This window comes from Galleria mellonella, unplaced genomic scaffold (genome assembly GCF_026898425.1).
Source record: "Galleria mellonella isolate WM207_F2 unplaced genomic scaffold, CSIRO_AGI_GalMel_v1 utg213, whole genome shotgun sequence".
NCBI classification, from domain to species: Eukaryota; Metazoa; Arthropoda; class Insecta; order Lepidoptera; family Pyralidae; genus Galleria; species Galleria mellonella.
Genome location: NW_026442039.1, coordinates 1,727,595 through 1,752,984, shown reverse-complemented (window position 1 = coordinate 1,752,984; position 25,390 = coordinate 1,727,595). Strand labels below are relative to the sequence as shown.

General features: G+C 30.5%; 1 protein-coding gene across 2 annotated transcripts in view; it reads left to right on the top strand.

The window, feature by feature from the left end:
- Window positions 1–18,775, top strand: part of LOC113511826 (uncharacterized) — a 51,300-nt gene extending 32,525 nt beyond the window's left edge. Inside the window, exons 2-5 of one of the 2 annotated variants that reach the window (XM_026895546.3) lie at window positions 13,464–13,533; window positions 15,553–15,737; window positions 16,195–16,591; window positions 17,026–18,775. In XM_026895546.3, coding sequence (XP_026751347.1) covers window positions 13,510–13,533; window positions 15,553–15,737; window positions 16,195–16,591; window positions 17,026–17,082 — 663 coding nt within the window. In that variant the 5' untranslated portion in view covers window positions 13,464–13,509 and the 3' untranslated portion in view covers window positions 17,083–18,775. Of the gene's footprint in view, window positions 1–13,463; window positions 13,534–15,552; window positions 15,738–16,194; window positions 16,592–17,022 lie in introns of both variants that reach the window. The other variant, XM_026895545.3, reaches the window with a different exon arrangement.
- Window positions 18,776–25,390: the final 6,615 nt, after the last annotated feature.

Here is a 25,390-nt window from a genome sequence, read left to right as displayed (position 1 = left end):
AATCTAACGGTATTTACAATCTTACGGTGACATATACAAAGGGTCATAGAAATATTATGTAAAATATATTTTTACAAGGGCTGTACATCGTTTTATATTATTATATTTATCTTTGTAGCAACCAGCAATCAAAGTGTGAGTGACCTTAAACCAAAAATATGAATAATTCAAGTTCAGTAAGTTAACTGTCATAAAAATGATGTGCACAAAACTATAACATATTACGATTAAGAGCTCATTAATTACATAAGCTTCAACCAGTTTATTTTTGTTTTAATTTACCATCTGCTTGAGGCTTATGTAATATAGAATATAAATAAACCAACCTTGTCCTATGAATTTTATGATGTCATTTGATAGACCGAATATGTTGATTCAAAACCAACGCTACGTCAATCCCTTTTCATCTAAAACAACCTGTTTGTGTTAGGTAATAGAATCATATTTGGTTTGATATGCCACGGGTATTACATAAAATAAAATTACAGGCGTTAGGTATTATATCAATTATCTGACACTATACTTGCACAGTATTTAATAGCAGCTAAAGACCTGTTTGAAATTATGATAGTTACTGTTAAAATGTAAGCAAGGTATAACATAAACTATATTAAAATATACAAAGTATGAATTTGTATTTTATGAAAAGGCAAAAGTAGCTCAAAACGAATTATAAGAATCAATTTATTTTCTTAACACTGAGTTTTTTATACTATTGTGGTGGCACAAAAGCATACGGCTCGTCTAATGGCAAACGGCTACCGTTGTTGTCTATGAACATGCATGGTGCCAATATAAAAAAAATATTACGCCTTTTTTTAAGAATCCTATGCTTTAGTCTCTAGGAAAACCTCAGTAGGAAATTCATTCCAAATCCTTAATGTTCGTAGGAGGAAAAACCTCTAAAACTGCATTGTACTTGTATGAGTAACAAAACTTTTTAGATTTTTGCGGTTATAATATTGCATATGTTTAACTGACGAGTTATACATATTAAATATTAAGTCATACTCGCATTTCATCCGTTACATTATGACCATGACTCTTGCAACAGGATCGAAATATCGGCATGCTCAAATAAAAAAAAACCGTGGTAGGAACCCATCATATCGAGTAATATTTAATAGAAGCAAAGTCGTTTTTTACTGTCAACATAGCATTTCCTTTTTTATTGAAATTTATTCAAAAATTCTAATGAGATTATGTAATTTTATGTTTTGGAGAACGCGCAGCTTAACTCAACATTATTAGCGGTCGTTCATTGGATAAGTAATAATCGATAATTTCTGGGTTTCATGTGGGTTCTCATTTCTAATGATAATCTTAGATAAAAGTCATAAACCTAAATTGAAACCTTTCAAAAACATCAATATTCTAATGTTAAGATTGGATTCAAAACACTCTATCAAGTCATAGTATGTATATAAGAACTATATTGATCTCAGAGTCAACTTGAGAACTTTTCTAGGGTTTTAAGTTGTGTTATTTGTAATAAAAACTTACGCAACCAAACTTACAAATATTATAATTGGATTTTCCTTTTTTTTTGTGGTTAATACCTTAGACCACATTGTCACTTAACATCAGGTGAGATTGTGGTCAAACGCATCCACAACTACATGAATATATATTAAATTCTATTTGTTGCTAATACATATGCATTACTTGATAACGACTGGATCAATTTAACTACATTTTTAAATGTTCGTAATTAATTAATTAAGGTTTTTGGGGCAAGAAAAAGTCTATCGAGCCAGCTAATTTGATATAAAATTTACATAAACTTAAAAATAAATGGATGTGAAATTATTACAAAAATCTGTCCGAAAATTTTAGGATTTTATGGCTGCAATATTTATTATGAACTATCAGTACTTCTTATATACAATACTTATTTAATACCACTACATTCGTATTTATTGACATCCGTCAAATCCTTTTGACCACAAATTGTGTTAAAAATAGATATTCATACATGCAAGTATGTATATCTTCGGTACATACATTCGAATAATATTATACGTGTCTTTTTTATGTTAAATAAAATAGAAGAGGCAGTACAATTTCAGTATAAATTCTTAATAAGCTGACCTAGTTATTTATATTCAGTTTTCACTGATGGTCAAATTATTTTCACAAAACACTCAATATTAAGTACCAATTTCAAGATTATAAACATTTATTGCTTATAAAACTTGGTCATTTTAATAGATAAAGTAATTACGGTTAAGTGAAGATTAAATCAATTTGCCTACCTACTTGCAAGCTTTGTTGGACAAAGATCATTAAAGATTATGGATATTAGGTATATGAAATCTAGCTCGAGTTTGCCATTATAGTTTGGTTCATTTTACCTTTATAGAGTGAAAACTTTATTTTCGTGCAATACTAGTTATATCCTGTAGCGCTGCCCTTGTGAGTTAGGAAAAAAGTATTCTATATTGTCTATGATTATATCAAATATTATTTAAATACATTAAGTCATTTTAGTATGATTCAGTAACAACACTTGGATGTTTATCAAATGTTTATTTCTTAATATTACGAGTATTAAAAATTTTCAAATAAGAATATTTCGTTAAGTAGGCGCCTATGTATTTAAAATATATTCGCTCAAATAGAGAATTATCCAATTACTGGTGACAACAAGAAATTTCTTCAAAAAAATAAATTCTCATCTTTTTGAGTTGAAAGGAAGCAGGGATCGTATCACAATCAAATTCATGCGTGATGTATTTTTAACCCAAAATTACCTCAATGCTGTGCATTGGCCAATCGACTTACATACGAGTATGTCAATGACCCGCACATTGACATTATCATGTACTTCAGGTGCTTCACTTATTACGAATATAACGTTGAACGTGGAATCTTGTTACCTTTGTCTAAAAATTACATCACCGTTGTTTACAACTTAAACATTTGACGAATATGATATTACCAATAATTAGATATATATTTACATCTGATATTTGTAAGCTATATGCGAGATATTTCGACACTGTTTCAAGTGTCATGTCTCTGTAAACAAATGGCAAATGTATCTGTCAGTCAATATGAGTACATTTTCATTTCTATGCGTATAAGAAAGAAAAATATAAAATATTGCTATCTTATTATCTTACGTACATCAGCATAATATACCTACAGTTTAAATTTGAACAATATACTGAGATATTTTGTTCATAAAATATTTAAAGTTTCATCGTCTCGTCAGTTACTGTAAAAAGTTTGGGAGTTTTTTCATCACATTTTGAATACAGCATAAAATACCATAAAGATATTTCGTTTGCCACTTGTTTGAGAGGTCTGTATTACTCCCTTAAAAAACTTTAACATAATGCTCTTAAATTCTCAGTTCGTTTGTATTTTTTATAGAGTTAATTGTCTTATCGTTGTTATGTCCATATTTTAGCCGATTTTGAACCGATTTAGATAATTCTGTTACAATCGATAGGGTTTCCTTCCGTGTTGATTTTATAATAATTTTGTAATGATTTAAGCTACCTTTTAACTCCATAGACCAAAATTTTGTTTGTTGAGAAGTAAAATCTTTTTTAAACGTTTATCGAATCTTTAGACATGATTTCGCGTTATAAATTTAAACATTTTAAATCTAATATAATATCTCGTTTTACAACGATATATTTTAATATATTTTAATTAAAGTTGTAGAGCAAAATGTACCAACTTGTTAGTTCATAGGTTATAAACATATATTTTAAATTAGCGCCGAGTCTCTGTCGATTCGAGTACTACAAAACACTCCCGGATCTTCCTTTACATTTTATGCAATACACGATGATCTGCTCTATGATTAATGTAAGATCTATAAGTCATATTACTATTACGAAAGTTGAAATGGGGACAGAGAAAGGGCGTATATCGGATAGACAGTCTGCCCTTCCTGGTGCAACCTGTCGATTACGCTGGGTTACGTATGTGTCGCATATATTTGGTACATATGCTTGAGTATGTTACGCATTTCACTGCAATAGAGACTTACTGTTATTTGATTAAGTAGCAATATTCATTGCTGTACAGCTTATGTATAGTCATAAACCATTAACGGACACGATTACTTTTACTAACAGATTAGGAATTTAGAGTAACTTTTAAAATAAGAGATTAGATACGAGTATGTAATATAAAATCAACAAAATTGCAATTTCTATGCCGGAATTGGAAATATATATATATATAAAATGTCAAAATATTTTTTACAAACTTTTACATTTATAATAGTAAGTATTCGCATTTAAACCAAGTAAACATATCTTTCTATTAATTTATCTCTAATATAATTATTTAAAATAATAATAATTTCAAACGCAAATACAAATTAATTTTATATTCAATGTTATTAAATATACAGTTTATGTCGTTCAAGTGCTACTCTTAAACGTTTTATTGGACATCCAGTCTAATAATAAACATAAGATATTTGTATACATGACCTTTATTTGTAGTTAATAAAATAAATTTGCTAGTTGGTACATTACTGTTAATCCAAAGATATGTAGCGCAAATTGCACCTATAATGGTAACTCCTTGGTGGTCACATATAAATTCGAATTTTAAAATTTCAGAATAACAATTTGATTTTTATTTCTCAGCACATATTGTGACATCACAGTCCTTTTTCTATAAGAAAAGTGTAAAACGTTATAAATATATTCTATCCATAAAGCTTGGTATAGAGGTACGTTTGATTTCCTTGTTGTTCCCTTAGTTATTTTATATAATATCCTGGTGGTAGAAAAAAGATCTAGTGACACATTGAATATATGTATTACTTTATATTTTATATTTATATATATATTACTTTATATTTTCATACATTTCAATAAGATTTTTACTAACAGTAACAGGTAAAAAATACATGGAATGAGTAAGCTATGTTTACATTCTTAGAAATGGATTCATATACATACAATGACCCTTTTTCTTATATCATGAAATCATGACTAGTTTATGTGATTATTTAAATTCTATTATAATGCAACTGCGGTTAGTCTTCTTGGGTAAGCCGCAAGTGGGTAGGACCCATTTACATTACCTGTTCTGAGTAATGCTAGATCTTTCAAGCTCTTTGTTGCTTGACACATTGTCAAGGCGGCGAGCCAAGGCGACCACGACACGCCAATTAATATAGGCTTCCTCGCGCTAATGCATTCGTATGGTTGGTATATAAAGTCTATAAGATTTCTGCAGTTGTAATATTTATAATTTCATTAATATTGTGCATAGAATGAGCCACCCCTTCCATTCCCATGGATATCGTAAGAAGTGACTAAAGGACCTAAATGGTCGAGGAATTAGCAGCAGTGTTTTTCTTAAAACATTATCGAAACTTAACTGCGGTTGCTAACCCTCCTGCCAAGCGTGATAATTGCTGGCAAAACCCCCCTTATGAGGGAGGCTTATGTTTAGCAGTGGATAGTTAACAGTTTATATAATGATGTGCATAAAAAGGATCTAAAGCTGCATAGATGTTTGGCATTTACAGGTGAACGGATAAAATTTGGTATATAGGTAAATCGTAACTATGTTATTACAATGGAAATAGTTGACTTAAAGTATTTAATCATACCATTAGGAATTATAGTTATTTTTATTATTAATAACTCTTTCTAGGTAATAGAACATATTTTTAATATTTTTATATAAATCTTATTATCCTGAATTAATATGTACTTGCAGGAGAAGACGCATTATAAAATTTGGTTCTTTCAGTCAAAGTATCTTTCCTTTAGTTAATTTAGTTAAAGTATACTCGTAACCTATCTTTAGTCCTCTCGGTCAGCGTGATTATTAATATATTCCTTCTATTAGAATAGCCGTTCCCAGCAATGATTTATTATATAAATCTATCTTTAGTATGGTAATTAACATGTTTAATTAGTACTTTAATGTATAATTTATCAATAATAAAATACTTGATTATATTATAAAGTAACAATAAATCATCGGAATAGTCATAAAGGGAGGTACAGGTTAATGACAGACGTCATTGATTTTAAGTAAAATATGTCTGTTCGGGGTAAGTAATGAGGACTACTAATCCCATTGCTAACAATATACTCTATCAGGTCGACTACCCTGTGGTCCCTTTGGAAACCATCGTGCTGAATTGTAGGTGTATTCATCACGATGGGCTAACTGACCTGCCCATTCAGTCTTACTTATTATTCTTTACTGATGCCCCGCCATCGCATACCGTTAGCACAGGCGAGTTTACCATTCTATAATTGTTCTTAAGAAAATTACCGTTTTATATATATGTGTATATATATATAGTTAATCACTTTTTGTCACTCAGTCAGTTTCAGTTTATTGTTACTTTACCCGCTTACAAATGAACTAATATGTCAACCTTACATTGTAAAACAGACCGGGATAATATTTCTGATGCTCTATTAATCAAAACTAGACTTAAATGGAAACATAGTTATTCATATACTGCGTAGAGTGTCACCATACTGTCTGTACCTACGTAGGTTTTTTTATATTGTAACAAAAACGCAAAATAACAAGTAGTTGAACTCACCGCGAAACGATTTTAGCATTGAATTTATTGATATTAAAAAAATATTGTTATTCAATTCGGTACGTTCATAATGGCTAAAGTTAGATAACAGATCTTTATCAAAATTGGTTCAGAATGCGTAACGATACTCGTGTCATGTCGCGTAAGTCACCATAAACACATCGTGTGTGGGTGTGTGACTTAGGCGACTTCAACGTAAGGCGTTTAAAAACCAATACGATGATTTTAATCGACTACAATATTTGAAAATTCACCATCCTTTTCTATAGCTATCGCAGAAGGCGACTAAGGAACCTAATGACAGAGGGATAGGCATGCGCATGAGTAGCGTCTCTCTTAAAACATCTCTAAAAACCTAACTGCGGTTACATACCCGCCAACCAAGCATGGCAACTACATGCAAAACTTAATACCCATAAGGGGTATGGGGAAGGTTTACGTTCAGTAATGGATAGTTTACGGCTGAAAGGATGATGTTTTGAAAATTAACAAATTTTATCGTCTCTCATGAATATATAACGAGATAACTGAATAAAGGAAACAAATATTCGTTTTCCTTTTTTAGCTGACTGCTTTTAATGTCCTTTCTAGATATAATAATATGACTTACTTACTTCCTAGATATAAGATTATAACTTAGGAAAAATACTTTATAGTTAAAAAATACCGAGAGTATAATAGAAACAATCTATTTGTTGTGCATATCGATAATTGCACTGCGCTGTGTTATGAAGTGGAAGATTTAGTCAAATTAAATTTAATTGCGCCTTTAAGAATGAAAAGTTACGTGATGTAACGAAACGTTATATTAGGTAAGTCATAGTGGAAAAATACATTGTAATTATGGTCGTATTGCGAGTATGGCTAGTACAATTATGATCTGTCTTTGTTATTAGTTCAATTGACAGATATAAGGTTACCAATGTTATTAAATCGATTTCTAAAATGAAGAGTTCTCAATTCGACTGTATATTTTATAAGTTTCATGATACCTTTGAAATAATTGCGATCGATTTTCATAATTGTTTTAATAATAGTCTCATACTACAATAGTATGAGACAATAATATAATACTTTCAAATTCCAAATATTTTATTATTGTAAATCTAGGTGATATTATTGCAGACCTACACATGTTAGACATATCTTAGTTAGATATGGAATATATTACATGCTAACTATATTCCAAGGCTCTGCCCGCATGCTTTGAAATGAAAAGTTTCAATTTAGAATATGATTTACTTATTTATCTAGTTTTATTATAACTCATTCACTCCCTTATGCGTTCTCATATAGGAACGACACACCTTTTTATAAAGTGTACTAAGGATAACCTTTGTAGGATAAGCATCAAACACTAAACATATGCAGTGATGTATGCAACAGGTTGGCAGCAAAAAAGGATTCCGCAACCGTCTTTACAACGTGGAATTCCTGAATTACCACCCAGAGACGCCGCGCATACAAACATGCGTCGAGCTACAAATTCTCACAGCACGCATTCGGCTATAATACATCCAGTTTGGAAAGAAACCACCGTATTTAGACGGTTAATTTAATTTATTACATCTTGTTGCACGAATGACATCTGACATCAAATAGCAAAGTAACTGAGCGCAAATTGAGCTCAATGTTGATACTAAATTCTTGAAATTAGGTGCAGTGGACATAAATTTTAATGACCTGACTATAATTTGCCGCACAAGACCGATGAATACCAGCGAATCAAGTGTTATGGTACATTACATAGTATACAATTAAAATTAACATAATTATTATAATATATGAACACAATTGCCGTATTGTCCCGGCTTAGAATGGCTCCTTCCTTTACCGTGATTGTCGTAAGAGACGACTAACAGAACTTAATAGTCGAGGGATGGTAAACAGCGTCTCTGCGTGCCGTAGTCAAATGCCTCGACTAACTTAATGTTTACTATAAGTTAATTATGATCCATAAAAGACCGACTTCGTTTGTGGTTCAATCTGTTATTTCGATTTAAAAACTGTGTTTGATAAAATTTCTATGGAACTAATCTATAAGTACGTATATCCTTTCAGATAAAAAAAAATTATAACAGTTTACAACTGAGTTATGAGGTAACAAACATACAACCGCAAAAACAAAAAAACATACAACCGAATCGAAAATCTTCTTCTTTTTTAAAAATTATTAAAAATATAGACGAAGGTAGGTCTATTATCATTTCCTCTAGAATATAATTCCACGCTATGATTGCCTAAACAAGTTTGTAGTCCGTCCTGTTTCTTTGAAGAATAGAAATTATTAAAAATTTTGTTTCACTAAAAAGAAAGTAGTTTAATTAAATTTAGTCAATTGAAACACAATGAAATATATATGCAAGATATAATAATGATAAATATTTTTTAAAAATAATGTTAAAAATCCATTTACAATTGTTAAAAGTATTTCGTAAACATACATAAAAAATACAACCGTATTGATAATTAAAAGAGAAATAAGAGGCTTTTGAAGTTATTTAAAAAAGTCATAAATGATAGATATTTTATATAATAATTTTATAGTAATAGCAACATTAAATGGAACCTCTATGGTTACTATAATTCGATATGTCGTAGTGATGAATTAAAAATGCGTTTCATGTGTAAAAAAAAGTTTTCGCAACTAAAAAGCAACGTCATAATGTATAATGCATTACAATATGACCCTTTGTTTGCGAAAATCCATATTTTCCTATACATACGAGTAGTAGGTTTTTATTAAAACTGTCAGTTCAAATTTCATAGCTGTTTTGATTTGTTAATAGGCGCTGCGTATTTGATAGACCAACGACCCGAAACAGTTTTTTACGAGAGTAATTTTTTATGGTCATCATGTTGTAATTTCTTTTTTTACGACAGAGTTATTTATAGACCGTAATAAGAATTAGTTTAGTTTGATAACAGTTTTAAATTTTTATAAAAATATTTGCTAAATCTCCTTGTATATAGCAACTTAAATACTTTTAGATCAAAGATCTTTAGATGATTTTTAGAGCATTACTTCGTAGTTGCAGAATAATAAATATAGAAATTTGGGACGCTGGTTCACAGTATCTAGTAACAGGTTATACTCGTTATTATAGTGACCGATATGGATTTACAATATATTTAAGAAAGTAAATAAGTACAAGAATGAATTCTCGGTCATCTAAGAAATGATTATTTGTAAATTGTCTATAGTTGGACACTGTAATATAACCTAAAGGTTGATTATCTGATTTGTCATAATATAATGTATCATCATATAACAGGTTATTGTATTTGTTGGTGTGTGTAGTTTGAAAGTCTAATGAAAAAATCAGCCATTTATATTTTTTGCTTTTTTTATTTGAAATAGAATACAATATTAATATTTGAGAAATTTTCATATGAGATTCCAAAGCTTTTCAATTCTAGAATTCTGGTTGTCTTTATACAAAACAATAATGAAATATATTATCAATTTTTTCTTACTATATACTGAAAAGTGATGCTCATTACATGTTAAAAAAAATATAAATATGGTTAAAATAATATAGGTAGTTAAAATTTTACATTAACTTCATTGATTAAAAAAAGCGGAATTATATAAAATGAAACTTAAGTTACTAATTCAAATGTTACACTAATTTAATTTAATTTAGCTAATGTAATACTAAATGTGATATATTAAGCTAAATATTCGAACATACTCTTTTTTTAACTTAAGTAACAAAAGCAGTTAATTGACATAAATATCAAGTAATTTTAAAGATTGAAATAAAGTTACTCAACCTTTAAGATTGACGTTTTACACTATAAATATTATTTCTATTTATGGGATCTTTTTACACTGATAGTAATAATTTTCTGATAGCTGATTTATGAGTGTAATTCTTGATCGAAATAATTAGTGTCACTAAAATAAATTGTATGCCATTTTAATAAGTATTATTTTCTTTTAACAAGTTGAACGTTTTCTTTAAAATAAAAGAATGCTGTTCTTATAATTTATTTTTAATTGCATTCAAGAATGTTGACAGTTCTTAACTGCGGTGATATTATCAATTTACACTGATGGAGTATTAAGAGATCGAAGATATTTATAAATTTTAATGAACTTTGTCACTAGCAGAGATTAAATGAAGGATACATACAATACATAAAATTAACATTATACAAATTATATTACCGTGCTATTATTACTACTATTATTAAATATACTGTACATACTATATAGTACTATTATTAAATATATCATTGTGTAGTCCCGGCATAGAATAAGCTCCCCCGTTCCTTTCCCGTGGGTATCGTAAGAGGCGATTAAGAGAACTGAGATTTATAGCAGCGTCCCTTTTAAAACATCACCAAAATCCTAACTGTGATTGTCAACCTCTTGTGAGTGAAACTTATGTTCAGCAGAGGACAGTTAACGGCTGATACGATGATGATGATGATGACGATTGTATTTTTTTAATGGGTGATAATGGTTTTATACATGACTGACATGATTAAAACTACCTGATATTTAGTATATTTTTTTGCTATTAAATTAAAATGCCTCATTATTTTTATTAATTACGAGTCATTATTCAATTAATCACGATGGATGAGAACCACGTGAAATAATCTGATAACATATTGCTAGTAATCAGGTATAACACCCATTTTTAACAATCCCTTTCCCCCTGACGATTGTATTATATATATATATATATATATATATATGTGTGTGTGTGTGTGTGTGTGTGTGTGTGTGTATATATAAATGTTTGTTTATTATGTTTACCACAAAAGTAAAAATCAGCAAACGTCAGTGACTACCCCGCCAGGGATTATATTCGTGAAAATATTTATTTTTAGTAGATATTTTTGGAGCGCCAACCTGTATGCTATCAGTTCAATTGATCTCCTTACCAGCCATGTCATCTCCAATGTAATTATGTGTTACAAAATGGTCCGCGAAACAAGCTATGTTATCACATACAAGTAGCGTTTGTTGTAATAAAATGTCAAGCTCTATTTACTTACTATTGTGATGCGTGCACAGATTGCTAACTCGTTTACCTTACCTTTCATCAACTCTTTCACAACTCGTCTCCTAACGACATATTCTAAATCTAATTAACTTATATTAAAGTAAGCAAAATAAAGTGATGTAATTTAAAATAAAAAGGACGTTAAAATAATTATGGCGGTTAAATTAGTAAGAAAGTAATTGGCAACAATTTTTGCAAAATTCTCAATGTAAAATGAATTTAGTTTCTAAAAAAATAAAGCTCTATAATACACGTATATGTTCAAATGTTCACATTGTTTCTACACTTCAAAAAATTTTTGCTACTACCTTTCAAAAATATAATGTATTATAATGACTACAATAAATGTATTAAAAATGCAAATTATTAAACCTCTTATCAAATGAGAAATGTACATTTCTTATTTGAATTTTAAGCAATGTTCTTTTATAATTTAGAATGTACGAGGTTTGTCTTTTTTTTAAAAATTTTATTTTACAATTATTCAGGTAAATCAATTTTATCCCCTTCAAAGTACTCCCCCTGTGACATAATGCACTTGTGCCAACGCCGTTTCCACTGTGAAAGGCTCCTTGAAAGTCCTCTGGTTGTAGGTTTCTCATCCCGTCGTAGCTTTTTTTATCTCATTTATGTCCCCCAAATGCCGCCCCCGAAGTACCAATTTGGTTTTTGGGAACAAGAAGAAGTCACACGGGGCCAAATCCGGCGAATAGGGGGGTGTTCGGTCACCGTATTGGAATTTTTACTCAAAAACTCACGGACAACAAGAGAGGTTTGGGCAGGGGAATTGTCGTGGTGAAGAATCCAACGGCGCCATGGACGAACTCGTGCCACACGAGCTTTGAGGCGTCTGAGCACATCGACGTAGAATTTTCCATCAACTGTCTGGCCTGAAGGGACGAATTCTTGATGGACAATCCCCCGAACATCGAAAAAAACAATCAACATTGTCTTGACATTTGAGCGGGATTTTCTTGATTTTTTTGTTCGTGGTTCCCCGGATGTCTTCCACTCTTTGCTTTCCCGGCCCTACTTGCCGAGTTTCGAGAGAAACTTGATTACGCCGCGCTGCTCTTCAACGGAAGCGGGCTCCATGCCGACGGGGTTTCGTTAAGAGGTAACTTCACAGATGGCGTGACAAGCCAGTTCGCCCCGCACGGCGGTCAGACCAGAACTGAAGCATTGTTAGGGACATAAGGAAGGGGTCCTGCGCTTACCTGGCCTCCCCACTCCTCTTTCTCGCATTCCAGAACACTTTTATACGAACTTTCCGGACAGACCTCGTACATGGTATCTATTTGAGTAACAGCGCATTTATCTTATCATGATAATGCACTTAAAGGAAATGAAGTGCTTACAGTATTTTTACATTTAAAGTAATGGATAAATGTATCTTAAATAATTAGACATTTAAATATTTTATTTTTTATTATTACATTAGGCGTTATTTATACACTGGTAAAAATTTAGGGGGCTTTGTCAGTAGTAGCTACGCTTGACAGGCGAATTGGCAACTGCAGTTAGGTTTTTTTTTTCTGAATGTGTTTGCTGTTGGCCGTGAGTGGCCTTTACAGCTTTTGGCGATGTTTTAAGATAAACACTACTGCCCGTTCCTTGACCATTATGTTCCCTTAGTCGCCTCTTAAGACACCCACGGGAAAGAAAGGGATAGCATATTCTATGCCGATATCATACAGCAAATTATATAAATATATTATTAAACCTTAATTTTAAAAATAAATCGAAAGGTAATTGAATACAACGAAGAGATAATATAAAGCACGTGTTTTAACTTAAAATTAAATAATATAATATAACAATTATCTCACCTGTAATTGAACAATAGGCATACCTAATAAATTTATATCATATATTTTATTGTATTGTTACAGATATTTGCACTCAATGATAGAGTAATCAACAAACATATAAGTCAACATGAGATCTTCGGCTGGATTACAGGTAAAATGGGTTGTTCCTTTTTCAGTACCGTAAGCAAATGAGAAGTGCACTTTTTAAATTGTGGTAATACCAGTATATAATGACAGATACTGGCTTTACAAGTGGACGCAACAAGACACTACAATTAATGTTTAAATATATTTTCGGAACATAATATGATGTGATTGATGTAAATAGTAAATTTTATTGGCGACGTCTCGACGTACATTGTATCGTGGGAATATCATGATAGGATTGAAGTTGAAACTTTAGTAAATATTTTTCTAGTATTCAATTTTAATGGTCATTCTCACGTTATTTATATATGTCCATCCTAAAATATTGTACTTAATGCATCTAAATATTCAGATTTACATAGATACTTACCTACGTACACTTAATGAACATTATCTCTTTTCTTTTATAGCCACGTAAAATTAGAATCGAAGAAGTAAATACATATATGATTTTTTTTTGTTATTATTTCAATTACAATAAATAATTTTTAGTTGACTTATTTATTTTTAAACAATAATTGTTTCTTTACAGTATTCGATTTTTCTATTTACTATTAACTATCAACACTTTATTTATTCGATTCGCTATTCCTCACCAGTGCGACAAGTGCCTATAGAGCTTATCGTACCGAGGAATCCTTCAAAAATAATAATGTACAAACAAATTAATGATGTCTAATAAAAATTAAATTGAATTACCACACAATGAATTATGCTACATTAATTCGACTGAAGCAATTTTGAATACCTAGACATGCTAAATAAAATCATCAAGATCAACTGATAACGGGTTGAGTCAAACGAATTCGTAGCTATAGAGTCGTTACAAAAGCAGATGTGCTAACTTCACATAAACAATGGAGATCAGTACTACAGAGTAACTATGTACAGAGTATAAGCTTTTTAAACTGTGGTCAATTTGAAATTCGGTAAGCGTCGTCTATAAATATTAAAAGGTAACAGAAACAATGTACTGGTCAACACCAAATCACTCTGTTTGTTCGTGTTTGTCAAGTATATAGCGGACAATTAGGTCCCAGATTCTTTGCAGAAACTTGCAAAAATTTGCACTCTGTACTTAGGTGCTCTGTGCTAATACTGCGCAATTTGCAAGCCACTTATTAGATAAGTTTTACACAGAATAGTGGCACTTGTTTGTGATAAATTACTTAGTGTAAGTTCACATGGGAAATAAAAGAATAAAATAAAGAATTCAGTCAAGGCCGTGAGATGGAGATGCGTCGTCTTGATTGAATGTAAATCAAGTTGAAATCGCTCGGCGGAAAGCGGATGTTTTTATATGGGAATTAAATATTTCAAGGGGAATTTGTATCTCAAACATAGTAATTATATCATTTTATAGTACGCAATATGTAAATATTTTAGGTTCAGCGGCCGTGAACAATTTGTTTTAATGATTTGTTGATGATCGAAACAAAATATTCTTTAAAAATGTGAACCTTGCATAATGCATATTAATATTAATAACTGACTGTCGTAATCTGAGGCCTACGCGAGTTTATGACTTTATTTGCGTAGGTTTCAAGTTAAGGGACCCTGGCATTTTCCCGGAATAATAAATCCTAACATTGACCTTGGATATAAGCTATAATTAAAATTATCATCAGCTAATACGTATTACTTTTTTAATAGAGGTAATATTTGTTTGTTTGTGATTAAACACACTCCTATCAAATAAGGGATGGGTTACATCTATCTTAATTATGGTAGTTAGTACTATGAGCAATATGACAGTATAAAACAAATATGGCGACCATAATTATGAAAAATATATTATGCAGTTTGTTTTTTAGCCATATTAATACACCTATTTATCTATGATCCTACATTGTGTAGGTTTCGTTCAGTTCCATATTTTCTAACTAATGTAAAATACTAACTGTGAACTATACAGGTTGAAAACGAAGTTATTAATTTGATTTGCATAAAAATATTTATAATTATTATTCTAATTCTAATAAGATTAAGCTAAGCCTCCAATATGTTTATTTAATACTTGCAGTTGCTGGCTTGCCTGATGGTGTACGCACCATGCGCACACGCAATCATGGTCAAGTACGGCACGAGTGGAGGTCCCATAGTGCCGCCGACACCGGAGCCCGTGCTGCCCCCGCAGCAGCCTTATCGGGTCCCCGCGCCGGTATGGGAGGAACGATCTAATGACTCACCCGACCCTAATGCTCAATGGTAATCACTTACTTATTCATATATTTAGAACCAGGTTTTATTAGTGATTTCTTCCATGGCGTATATTGATTGACCGAGATAAAAAGTATAGCCTATATTCTTCTTTATTTCAAGTACTAAAAAATAATAATATACTAATGTATATACTTTACTAATAAATTATCAGTAATGATCTTTATTTTGAAACTGTGAGAGTTTGTAATATCAATAGGTTGATAATTATTATTGAATCATCATTGCTCACCTTGATGATTTTGTTATATTTTTTTACAAAACAATTTAATTATTTGTAAATAATATTATATTAATGTGCTACCTTTTTATTAATGAATATTTAATGTCTCTTAAAATCAAATAATATAAAAACTTGTTAATTAAATTAGAACCTATTCAAAATATATGTATGTAAACTTTATTAGGATAATTTACTGTTTTCATGTTTTTTTTTTTTCAATAGGAGACCGCAGTTCTTCATACCACAGCCGAGATACACAAATATAGTGTTCAACCCTCAACTACCCGCGCCTATACCTCTGAACAATGCTCAAAGATTCGCTAACTCGTACCTACCAACACAATCGCCAGCACCTCAACCGGTGCAAGTTCAACCAGTACGCAACTACTTCACCCCATCTCAAGTTCTTAGTTCTCAGAGTTTGCCTGGTTTCGGGTTAAGATACTTCGTGCCTGTTTACGCGAAAGATGCACAAGAGAATAATAAAATTAAAGAGGATGCTCAGTACAATCACGTAGCCAGTAATAACGTTAATGATGAAAATACAGATGGTCCTAGCGATCTACAGTGGAAATATGAGAAGGATGCAGCCAAACGGGTTGCTAGGACTACACAAGAAGTAAGTATAATTTTTCATTGGACAAATATAATAAATACTGTAGTATACAATAGTAATCAAATTCTATATTCAAAATTACTTAAATAAAAGGCTAGAGTTCCATTACATTACATGATAGGAGTTTCCGGAACAGGCATTTATAATTAAGACGAATTAATTAGATATAATGAAGCATGAGATAATTTCTAAAAGCAGAGGTCTTTAACGTTCAATTTTTATTGCAACTCCGTAAAGGATCTGGTGTGAAGATTATTAACTTTTATTATTATTAAGAACTTTATTGACTGATACTATACCTAGTTTCTTTAATCAAAATACAAATTTTTGTGTCTCATATGTATAAATTTGCATGACTTTTATTAAAAAGATAAAATTTAAAATCCCAATTACCTTAAATTTTTGTACTTATATGATTTTTTATTTTCTTCCAGCAGTCGGGTGTACCAGTACATTCGTGGTCCATCTATGTACCTCGACATCATTACCAATAGTTATCTACAGATGTATTTTAGACTGGTAGCGATTTATTATACTTAAAAGTGAGCCTGTCAATAACTTCGTAGAGCACCTTGATATATGAAAATTACAACTTATTTATGAAAACGTAAAATCTTAACCTTTCCTAATAAATTATTATTTTATTAATATATATTAATAAATGGCTGATAATTAATCTTGGGGCTGCCTAAGGGATTCAAACCTACGTATTTGTGATTTAAATTCATCAGACAGTCAAAACCTTTATCTTTAAACACTTTTTTCATAACACTTTAGTCCTCTGGAATGACAACGTATGAAGAGTATCGTGGGTGATATACAGTATACTCTGTTATATACAGTATGCACTGTTCATGTCTATAGATGATGGATTACCACTTTTTCATCAAGTGGACTGTCAGCTTTACCATTCTGTATTACACAGTATATATATGTATATTTACTTCGAATATTTTTAGTAGATTACAAAATCATTTACTACATATTTTAGGTTTTCATAAATAAGTTTTCAAAGTAGACTCCCAGATGTTTTTAGGAATAATAAAACGCATACCATTCAATTAACATCACATACATTATGTATACATAAAATACAAAACTTATAAGATAATTATAATTGTGATGTCATTAGGTAGTAGCGTAGAATAAGTTAAAAGTGCCACATGATAAATATGTTATAAATTTAAATATATATTTTCGACTACACAAAACTTAGGCCCAAAATTAACAGACTGAAAATTTATTAAACGTATTCATTGTACTGTTGCATTAAAATGAAATAAAATGACACGATATCCATATTTTCGAATACGACACTTTATATATAATTAAATTAAGAACATTTAGTTCCTTTCGAATTCTAAATATTTATAAAATTGATATTATCACACTTTGTGATTAGAAAATATACTTGTTATGTCATGATACGGATCTAAAGACATGGCGTCCCTAATATCATATTATATAAGTCTATTGTTCGGTTATTTTGAGTTATTCTGTATATTTTTCTGTCATTAGTCAAGCAATCGTTTCGTCTAGCAAAATGTATAGAGAGAGTCATTATGTTAATAGCTTTTTGAACGGTTATAAAATAACGAATTGTGTCTTCTCATTGTTCAAATACTGTAACTGAATTTTCCTGTTTTTGTTCATTTTCTCTAAGTAGATATCTGAAGTTATAGAAGTTTTTTGAAACAGGAGGAAATAGGAGGTTTATAAAATATTATGAGCGAAAAAAAATTATAGGAAAGAGATCTCGTTCATTATATGCAATATTAACAATTTATATACTTGATAAGTAATTAGTAAATTTATATACATACATGATTAAACTGATATGTAGCGTAATTTACTTGAATTACTTTTTCTTCTTCAACTAGGTTTTGCTATAAATATCTCTAGGTGATCCTAGTTGTTTGGTATTAATGTTGATTGATATAATTACAGTATTAAGTATTGTTAGGTAGTATTTTTTTTTAATTATGAATTACGATTGATAACAAACACAAAGTGAAAAATGATTGCTTGACATTAATATTATTACAGTACTCTGTATAAATATTATCATAATATGAACGTTTATATTGTTTTATATATTGTTCTCTACAAATTTGGTAGTCGTACAACGTTGTTTATATATTAGTTTAATGCTTGTAAATATGTAAAATAAATAAAATTTATAATTAATATGTCTTTTGTTGTTCTCATCTAACGTTCCCAAAACATATTACAAATCTAATGTTGATGGTAATACCTTGTCGATATATAACGATGCTCACGACTATAAACTCTAATGAAAGATCCAAAGGCATCTGTCAACTGTTGCAGTCATGGTTAACGTTAAAACAATATTATTAAAATTGATACCCGACTTAAAAAAATAATATATTTATTTAAACTAGCGGAATTAATACGAGTTTTTAAAAAAATAAGATTTAAACTTTCATATTTCTATGATGCTGATGATACTATGATCTGATTAGAAAATCAGAATAATACTAGCGAGACGATAAAGAAACAAAGAAAATTTTCCATACGCCAGTTTTTATAAGCATTACGATTCCTCTAGTAATTTAAAAGCAGGTATTACATATATTAACATGCACATAGAAGGCTTGCATGTTTATACAATTACAACATAAAAACAATGTTAGTAGTCATTTGTATAATTAGGTTGTTGGGTATTTCTTAAGTAGTATTCCTATAAAATAAACACAAAGGATGTTAAACATGATTTGAAAGTAAGTTTCAAATTAACTTGATATATATATATAAAATAAATAAAAGATATCAAGATAAAACACAAACAAGGTTTACAGCTAAACCTTTAAGAATATAACTGTAAAAAACGCATTTAATTCGGTGCAGTAGTTTTCGTGTGATATTAAAACAAACATACAGACAGACAAATAGAAAAAAATATCTAAAAATTATTGTTTTTATATTTTTTTTTTTTAGACATTTCATATTTTTTTTTTTAAATATATACCATATTCAGACATCATCTAGTTACAATTTTATTATATTTGTAAGATAAAATATTAGTTTAAAATATTATTTATATGTCAATCAACTCACAAGTGAAATAATGCGTTGAAAATAACAGCTGTGTTTAAATGCATTAATATTTCCTTATTGTCCGAAATTGTTTTAATTGATTGAATTATAGGGTAGTTATGTCTACAATTGTATAAAAAAATATTAAATTGTAACATTTCTGTTCAGTCTCATTTCTATATAATGTATATCTTATATACTAGATGTCGTCACTGACAATTTAAAATGCGATATGGTTTGTTTCGATGGTTTAAATGTAGTATTTAATTATGTTTATACTAGTTCTGTACCTACAGATATTGCAAGCATTAAATGGCGTAAGTGACTTACAGAATGGTTTTCAATTAACCACCATAACAGCAGCGTGCATATTTCATTATTACAAATTTTAAAAGTATATTACAAATCACAAGCCTAGTGAATGCAGTTTTAATTCATTTTTTAAACTACAAGTTATATTGTTGATAGTCACTCTTCGTACTACGGGGGGCTTGTAAAGTTGCTGTCCTGTAAGTCATGTCAAAGGCATTCCTGTACATCGAAACTAAGATACGAATTTTTCAATAAAAATTTACACACACACGAGCTATAGTAATAGCTATTAATTCACTGTTGAATGTAGGCCTTTTCCAATGATTATCATAAATAACGATACCTGCATTTATTAACTACCAGTAATATATATATATATATATATATATATATATATATATATATATATATATATATATATATATATATATATATATATATATATATATATATATATATATATATATATAGGAGTACGACATCTATATATCACGAAGAACCGATAACTGATTGCGAAAAATGATTCACAAGTGGCGACCTCGTACAAAAAAACGCAGCGTTGAACTGGACTAAATGTGGTAATAATTTGAATAAATTTAGTTAATTTTGTTTTTGAATACTGAACGTGCGAAATAAATAGTGGCGAAACAATAGCGTAGCAGAGCGTGCAAAATGCCACGGGCCTCCGACCTGATGGAGCCCCTGGTCCGAGAAATCGTGAGCATAGGATAAATCTAATATTTTTTTATAGATAAATTAGTAAAAAAATATTTATTCACTTCAAGAATTCCAGAATTAACGCAAAAACAAATACTGTTTATACAAATACATTATTAAGATAAAAGCTAAGCAACTTGGCTATTCTGTTCATAGAAATTTCTTTGAATTTTTTTTTTAATATGGGAATCATATCCGATAAATTTGTTATGGGCCTCAGATAGTATAGTGCCGCCACTGGAAATAAAATATGTATCGTGACACTTGTTATTCTAGAATTTAATAATAAAAACAAACGTATTAGTATAAAACCGGTTAAGATATCCATGTCTAAATTTACAATAAATATAACACACGAGAAGTCCCGTAGATGATATAGTCTATTCTATGATATCTATTATTGATGTCTAATTAATTCAAATTCCATCAGATGAGCCATTATTTGGTTGTTGTTTGTCTCTTCTGTCGGTTTAAAGAACTGGATGGCTTTCCTTTATAATTTAAATATATAAAATACTAAAAGGATGAACCCAGTAATAGTAATATATCGTCTATCTATATAAAAAGACCTACGAACTCCACAGATCAGGTTAATGGCATATTATACCTTATACGTTGCTATCGCTGAACATTATTAGATGTTATTCCTTTTTTGTCCATGATTAAGTGAATTTTTAATCTACTTTAAATATTTATTAATTTTTTTTTTTTTTTTTTTTATACCACTGGTGAAGATGATGGTAAGCCCCCTATGAACGCCTGCAATACCAGCGACGCGTTGCCGATATTTATTAATTATAAATTTATTGTAATGTGCGTAGACGAGGGTGGCTGCGTTTACAAACAACAATCCTATATAATTGCCTTTTCTCACGCTTTTAAGTATAAAGAGAGACAATCCTCGGTCTTTTTTAATCCGGTCATGTTAAACTGCTTACAATTGGTATTAACTCTACTGTCATTGCCTAGAGACATAGCGAATGCTAAATTCCATCACCGTACAATCTGCGACAAGCAGGGGGGAGTGATTTTTTATAATGCGAACTACCAGTCCCATTGCGAGTAATGGGATCAGATAGACCTCCAATGGCTCCCCCTGGAAACCATCGTGCTGAACTCTAAACGTATTCATCACGATTGGCTACTGACCTGTCTGTTCATTCTAACCTATCATCCCTCACTGGTACCCTGCCAGCGTAAACTATTAGCGCATCCTGGGTTACCATTACATTGTGATCCATTAAAAAAAAAACCCACCGCAAGCTAAAGTTCTAGTCCGATCATCATGATTAAATTATGATTAGGATGAGTTTCTGTAGACACTTTCTTCTACGCGCAACCAAAATATGGAACCAACTCCCAGCAGCAGTATTTCCGAACAAATACGACATTGAAACCATCAAGAAATGAGCAAAATAGTTCCTAAAAGGCCGGTAACTCACCTGCAATTTCAGTAACGTTGCGAGTGCTTATGGGCGGCTGTAATCACTTACTATCAGAGCATCTTCATTTCATCTCATTCAGAGCATCAAAAAAATGCATGGGTTGTACGCATGCATTTTTTTTATTTACTATTTATTATATATATTAGAGTTTTATGCAAAATTAGCTTATATAAAAGGAAAATTTGTATGCGGATAAAATGTCCATCTTGTGTATGGGTCAGTCAGTATATTTGAGTTTATAACCTTTATGATGTTTTCATATAAAAAAAAATTTATTCATAATAATGTTCATTATCTATACTAATATTATAAAGAGGAAAATTTGATTGTTTGTTTGTAATGAATAAACTCATAAACTACTCAACTACATTATCAGCAAGTAACATAGTGTATATATTAGGTCGACCTCCACGTGGTTCCCCCTGGAAACTATCGTGAACAATTTTTGTTGAATTCGTTACGATGGGCTAACTGACCTGCTTCATCCTCACCTATCATCCTTCACTGGTGCCCCGCCGGTGTATACCGTTAGCGCGGGTGGGGTTACCATTCCATTATCATACATAAAAAAAAAACATAGTGTATATATATATAACTAATAGAATTTTCGTAAGTAATATTATTTACGAAAATTTTATCAATCCGTACAAAGCCGAACCAGATCGCTAGTTACCTACTAATATTATAAATATGTCATTACAGTTACCTTGAAATTGCTTCTGAAATAATAAGTAATGAATAAGTGTATTATTCATAATAAGATGACATTTAGTCGACAAATAAAAGTAATTTATCCTACGTGGATTAAATTGCAACCTTGATTCATAAGTACATCTGACATTTGTTATTATCACATATATTTTTATGTGGTAACTTGTCAACACTTTCAATTAGATAGTAATTCTGATTACCATATTTTATTTAAAACAGTTTCTTTTTTATCTATTTATTTATTTATCATCACAAACAATTAAGGACTTACTACCTATAACTTGTGAATTATACTGCAATACAATGAATAGTATATATTGTTTTATGCTTTTAATAATTATTACTTTTAATGTAAAAATATTAAAAGTTGCCTCGTACAATATTGATAAAACGTACCTAAATCTATAATAATCATTTACGATTTTATCAATTAAATGTTTTTATTTATATTATACTATTATTTTACATTGGCGTTTCTGCAAAAAAAAAAGTTTGAAATGTCTATATGTGTATACATATACGCAATACGTCAAAGGCTTTCGTATAAGATCAAGGCTACTTAGAAAATCTTGATACTCGAGGGCGCTACTTCATCTCCCATAATACCACACGGTTTTAACAACATTGAATTTTATAATATAAATTAATTTTCCTGTTGTATTGAGATAATAATTTGCCATAACAAATTATGAAAAAGTCGAACAGATTTGAAGCATTCGACACACATTTATGCAACAAGAGGCACTACTATAAAAATGAGAACCCATTTATGTCATCAATGGCGAATGTTAATCTCGTTTTATAATAAATCTGTTCATAATGGCAAAAATAATTTAACATAATATTTTCGTGCTTAAGCAACCTACGACATTTAAGCTCAAAAGTAGGAAGTATTTTGTATATATTTTTAATTAATGACACTAGAATATTACAGTATAAAAAATAGAAACTGGGATAAATTAAAGATGCAATGGAAAAATAACAATTTGTTCCTATCTCATCAACATCATCATCATCATATCAGCCTTTAACCGTCTACTGCTGAACATAAACCTCCCCCTTGGGGGTTTTTGCTAGTAGTTGCCGCGCTTGGCAGGTGGGTTGGCAATCGCAGTCGAGTTTTAGAGATGTTTTCGCAGAAGGAAGCGGCGGAAAGGGAGCAGGAGAGTGCCGCTCTCGCACCGTCAATCGCCCAGTTCCGCCCCTCCTTCTTCCCCACTGGGGCCGGGGTGATACCTGTGGGAAGGTATTGTCTCAATGGTCCTGGGGGATATGCTAATATACCGGCGCGTCCCCCGAGTGGTAGGGTGAACACGCCAGATATGGGTCTGCAAAAAGCATTTTCCAAACGTTAAAAAAAAAAAAAAGTTTTAGAGATATTTTAAGAGAGACACTGCTACCCATCCCTGATATTATTTTTGCCTAATTACATATTTATATTCTGTGTTCATATCTACCCATACCTATGTTTGTGTGTATTAATGTATGGAGCAGTGGTAATTTTCGCTTGCTAAAAATAATATTTGTAACTAGTGTATAGTTACAAATATTACTTTAAAGTTATATTAGTATTTACAAACTATTATTCAAGAAATCCAAGAATACTGTCCGATCCTTATCTCTCAATAAATTGTAGGCCTTTATTACCTTTAATGCGATTTACTTGGGGAACGACGATTAAGAACAAAATGCTCATTAAAGTTTCTTCATTAGTGTTCTACGGCCAGTTATTACGGGTTATAAGCTCCACATTTCTGCAAGATATATTACTCACTTACAGATGAAGAATTTAAGGCTTTTGAACAAATGTTACAAAGTTATCTGGGAGTGTCCATCGCGTTTTATGGTAACTTTTTGCTATTAAACACCAAACAAGCTAGTGTATAATTGGCCTACATTTTCCGTTGTTAATCAAGACATTCTTCATAATTTTATAATTATGTGAAAATATGTTTTACACTTAGTTAATATTGTTGAGATTTTTTTTATTAACAGAAGAGGCAAACGAACCCATGTTCATCTCATATACTGCTACTTATATGTAACACTAGGAATACAATTGCAAGTGTATTGATGGTTTTTTAGGTAGATTTCAACCGATTTAAAAAAGAAGGAGGTTTTCGATTCGGTTATATTTTTTTATTTCGTAACATGCTTAGTTTTAAACCAATTTAGATAATTATTTTTTTAACTGGAAGAATATACATACTTACAGAAATTTTATCAAAATCAGTTCAGTGGTTAAGTATTTAGATCAAAATAACTGGTTTCTTGTCACAATTCAAGTCGTTTTTTCTGTGAGACAAAATTAATTTTATTTATTAAGCTTCCAAATTTTACTATTATATTTATTCGAAAATATTGCTGCTGGAAGTAAGTTCTATAATGTAATAGTTTCATGAAAGAAAGTACCTAGAGAAACGTAGTATGGGAAACCACCACTTGTTTCGATGATCGGGTTAAAACATAAGTTTAAATTCAAACCATGTTTATTCAAACAGACTTATTTTTTTTTTACAAACGCTTTTAATTCGTCATTTTTTTTAAATGTACTGCAGGA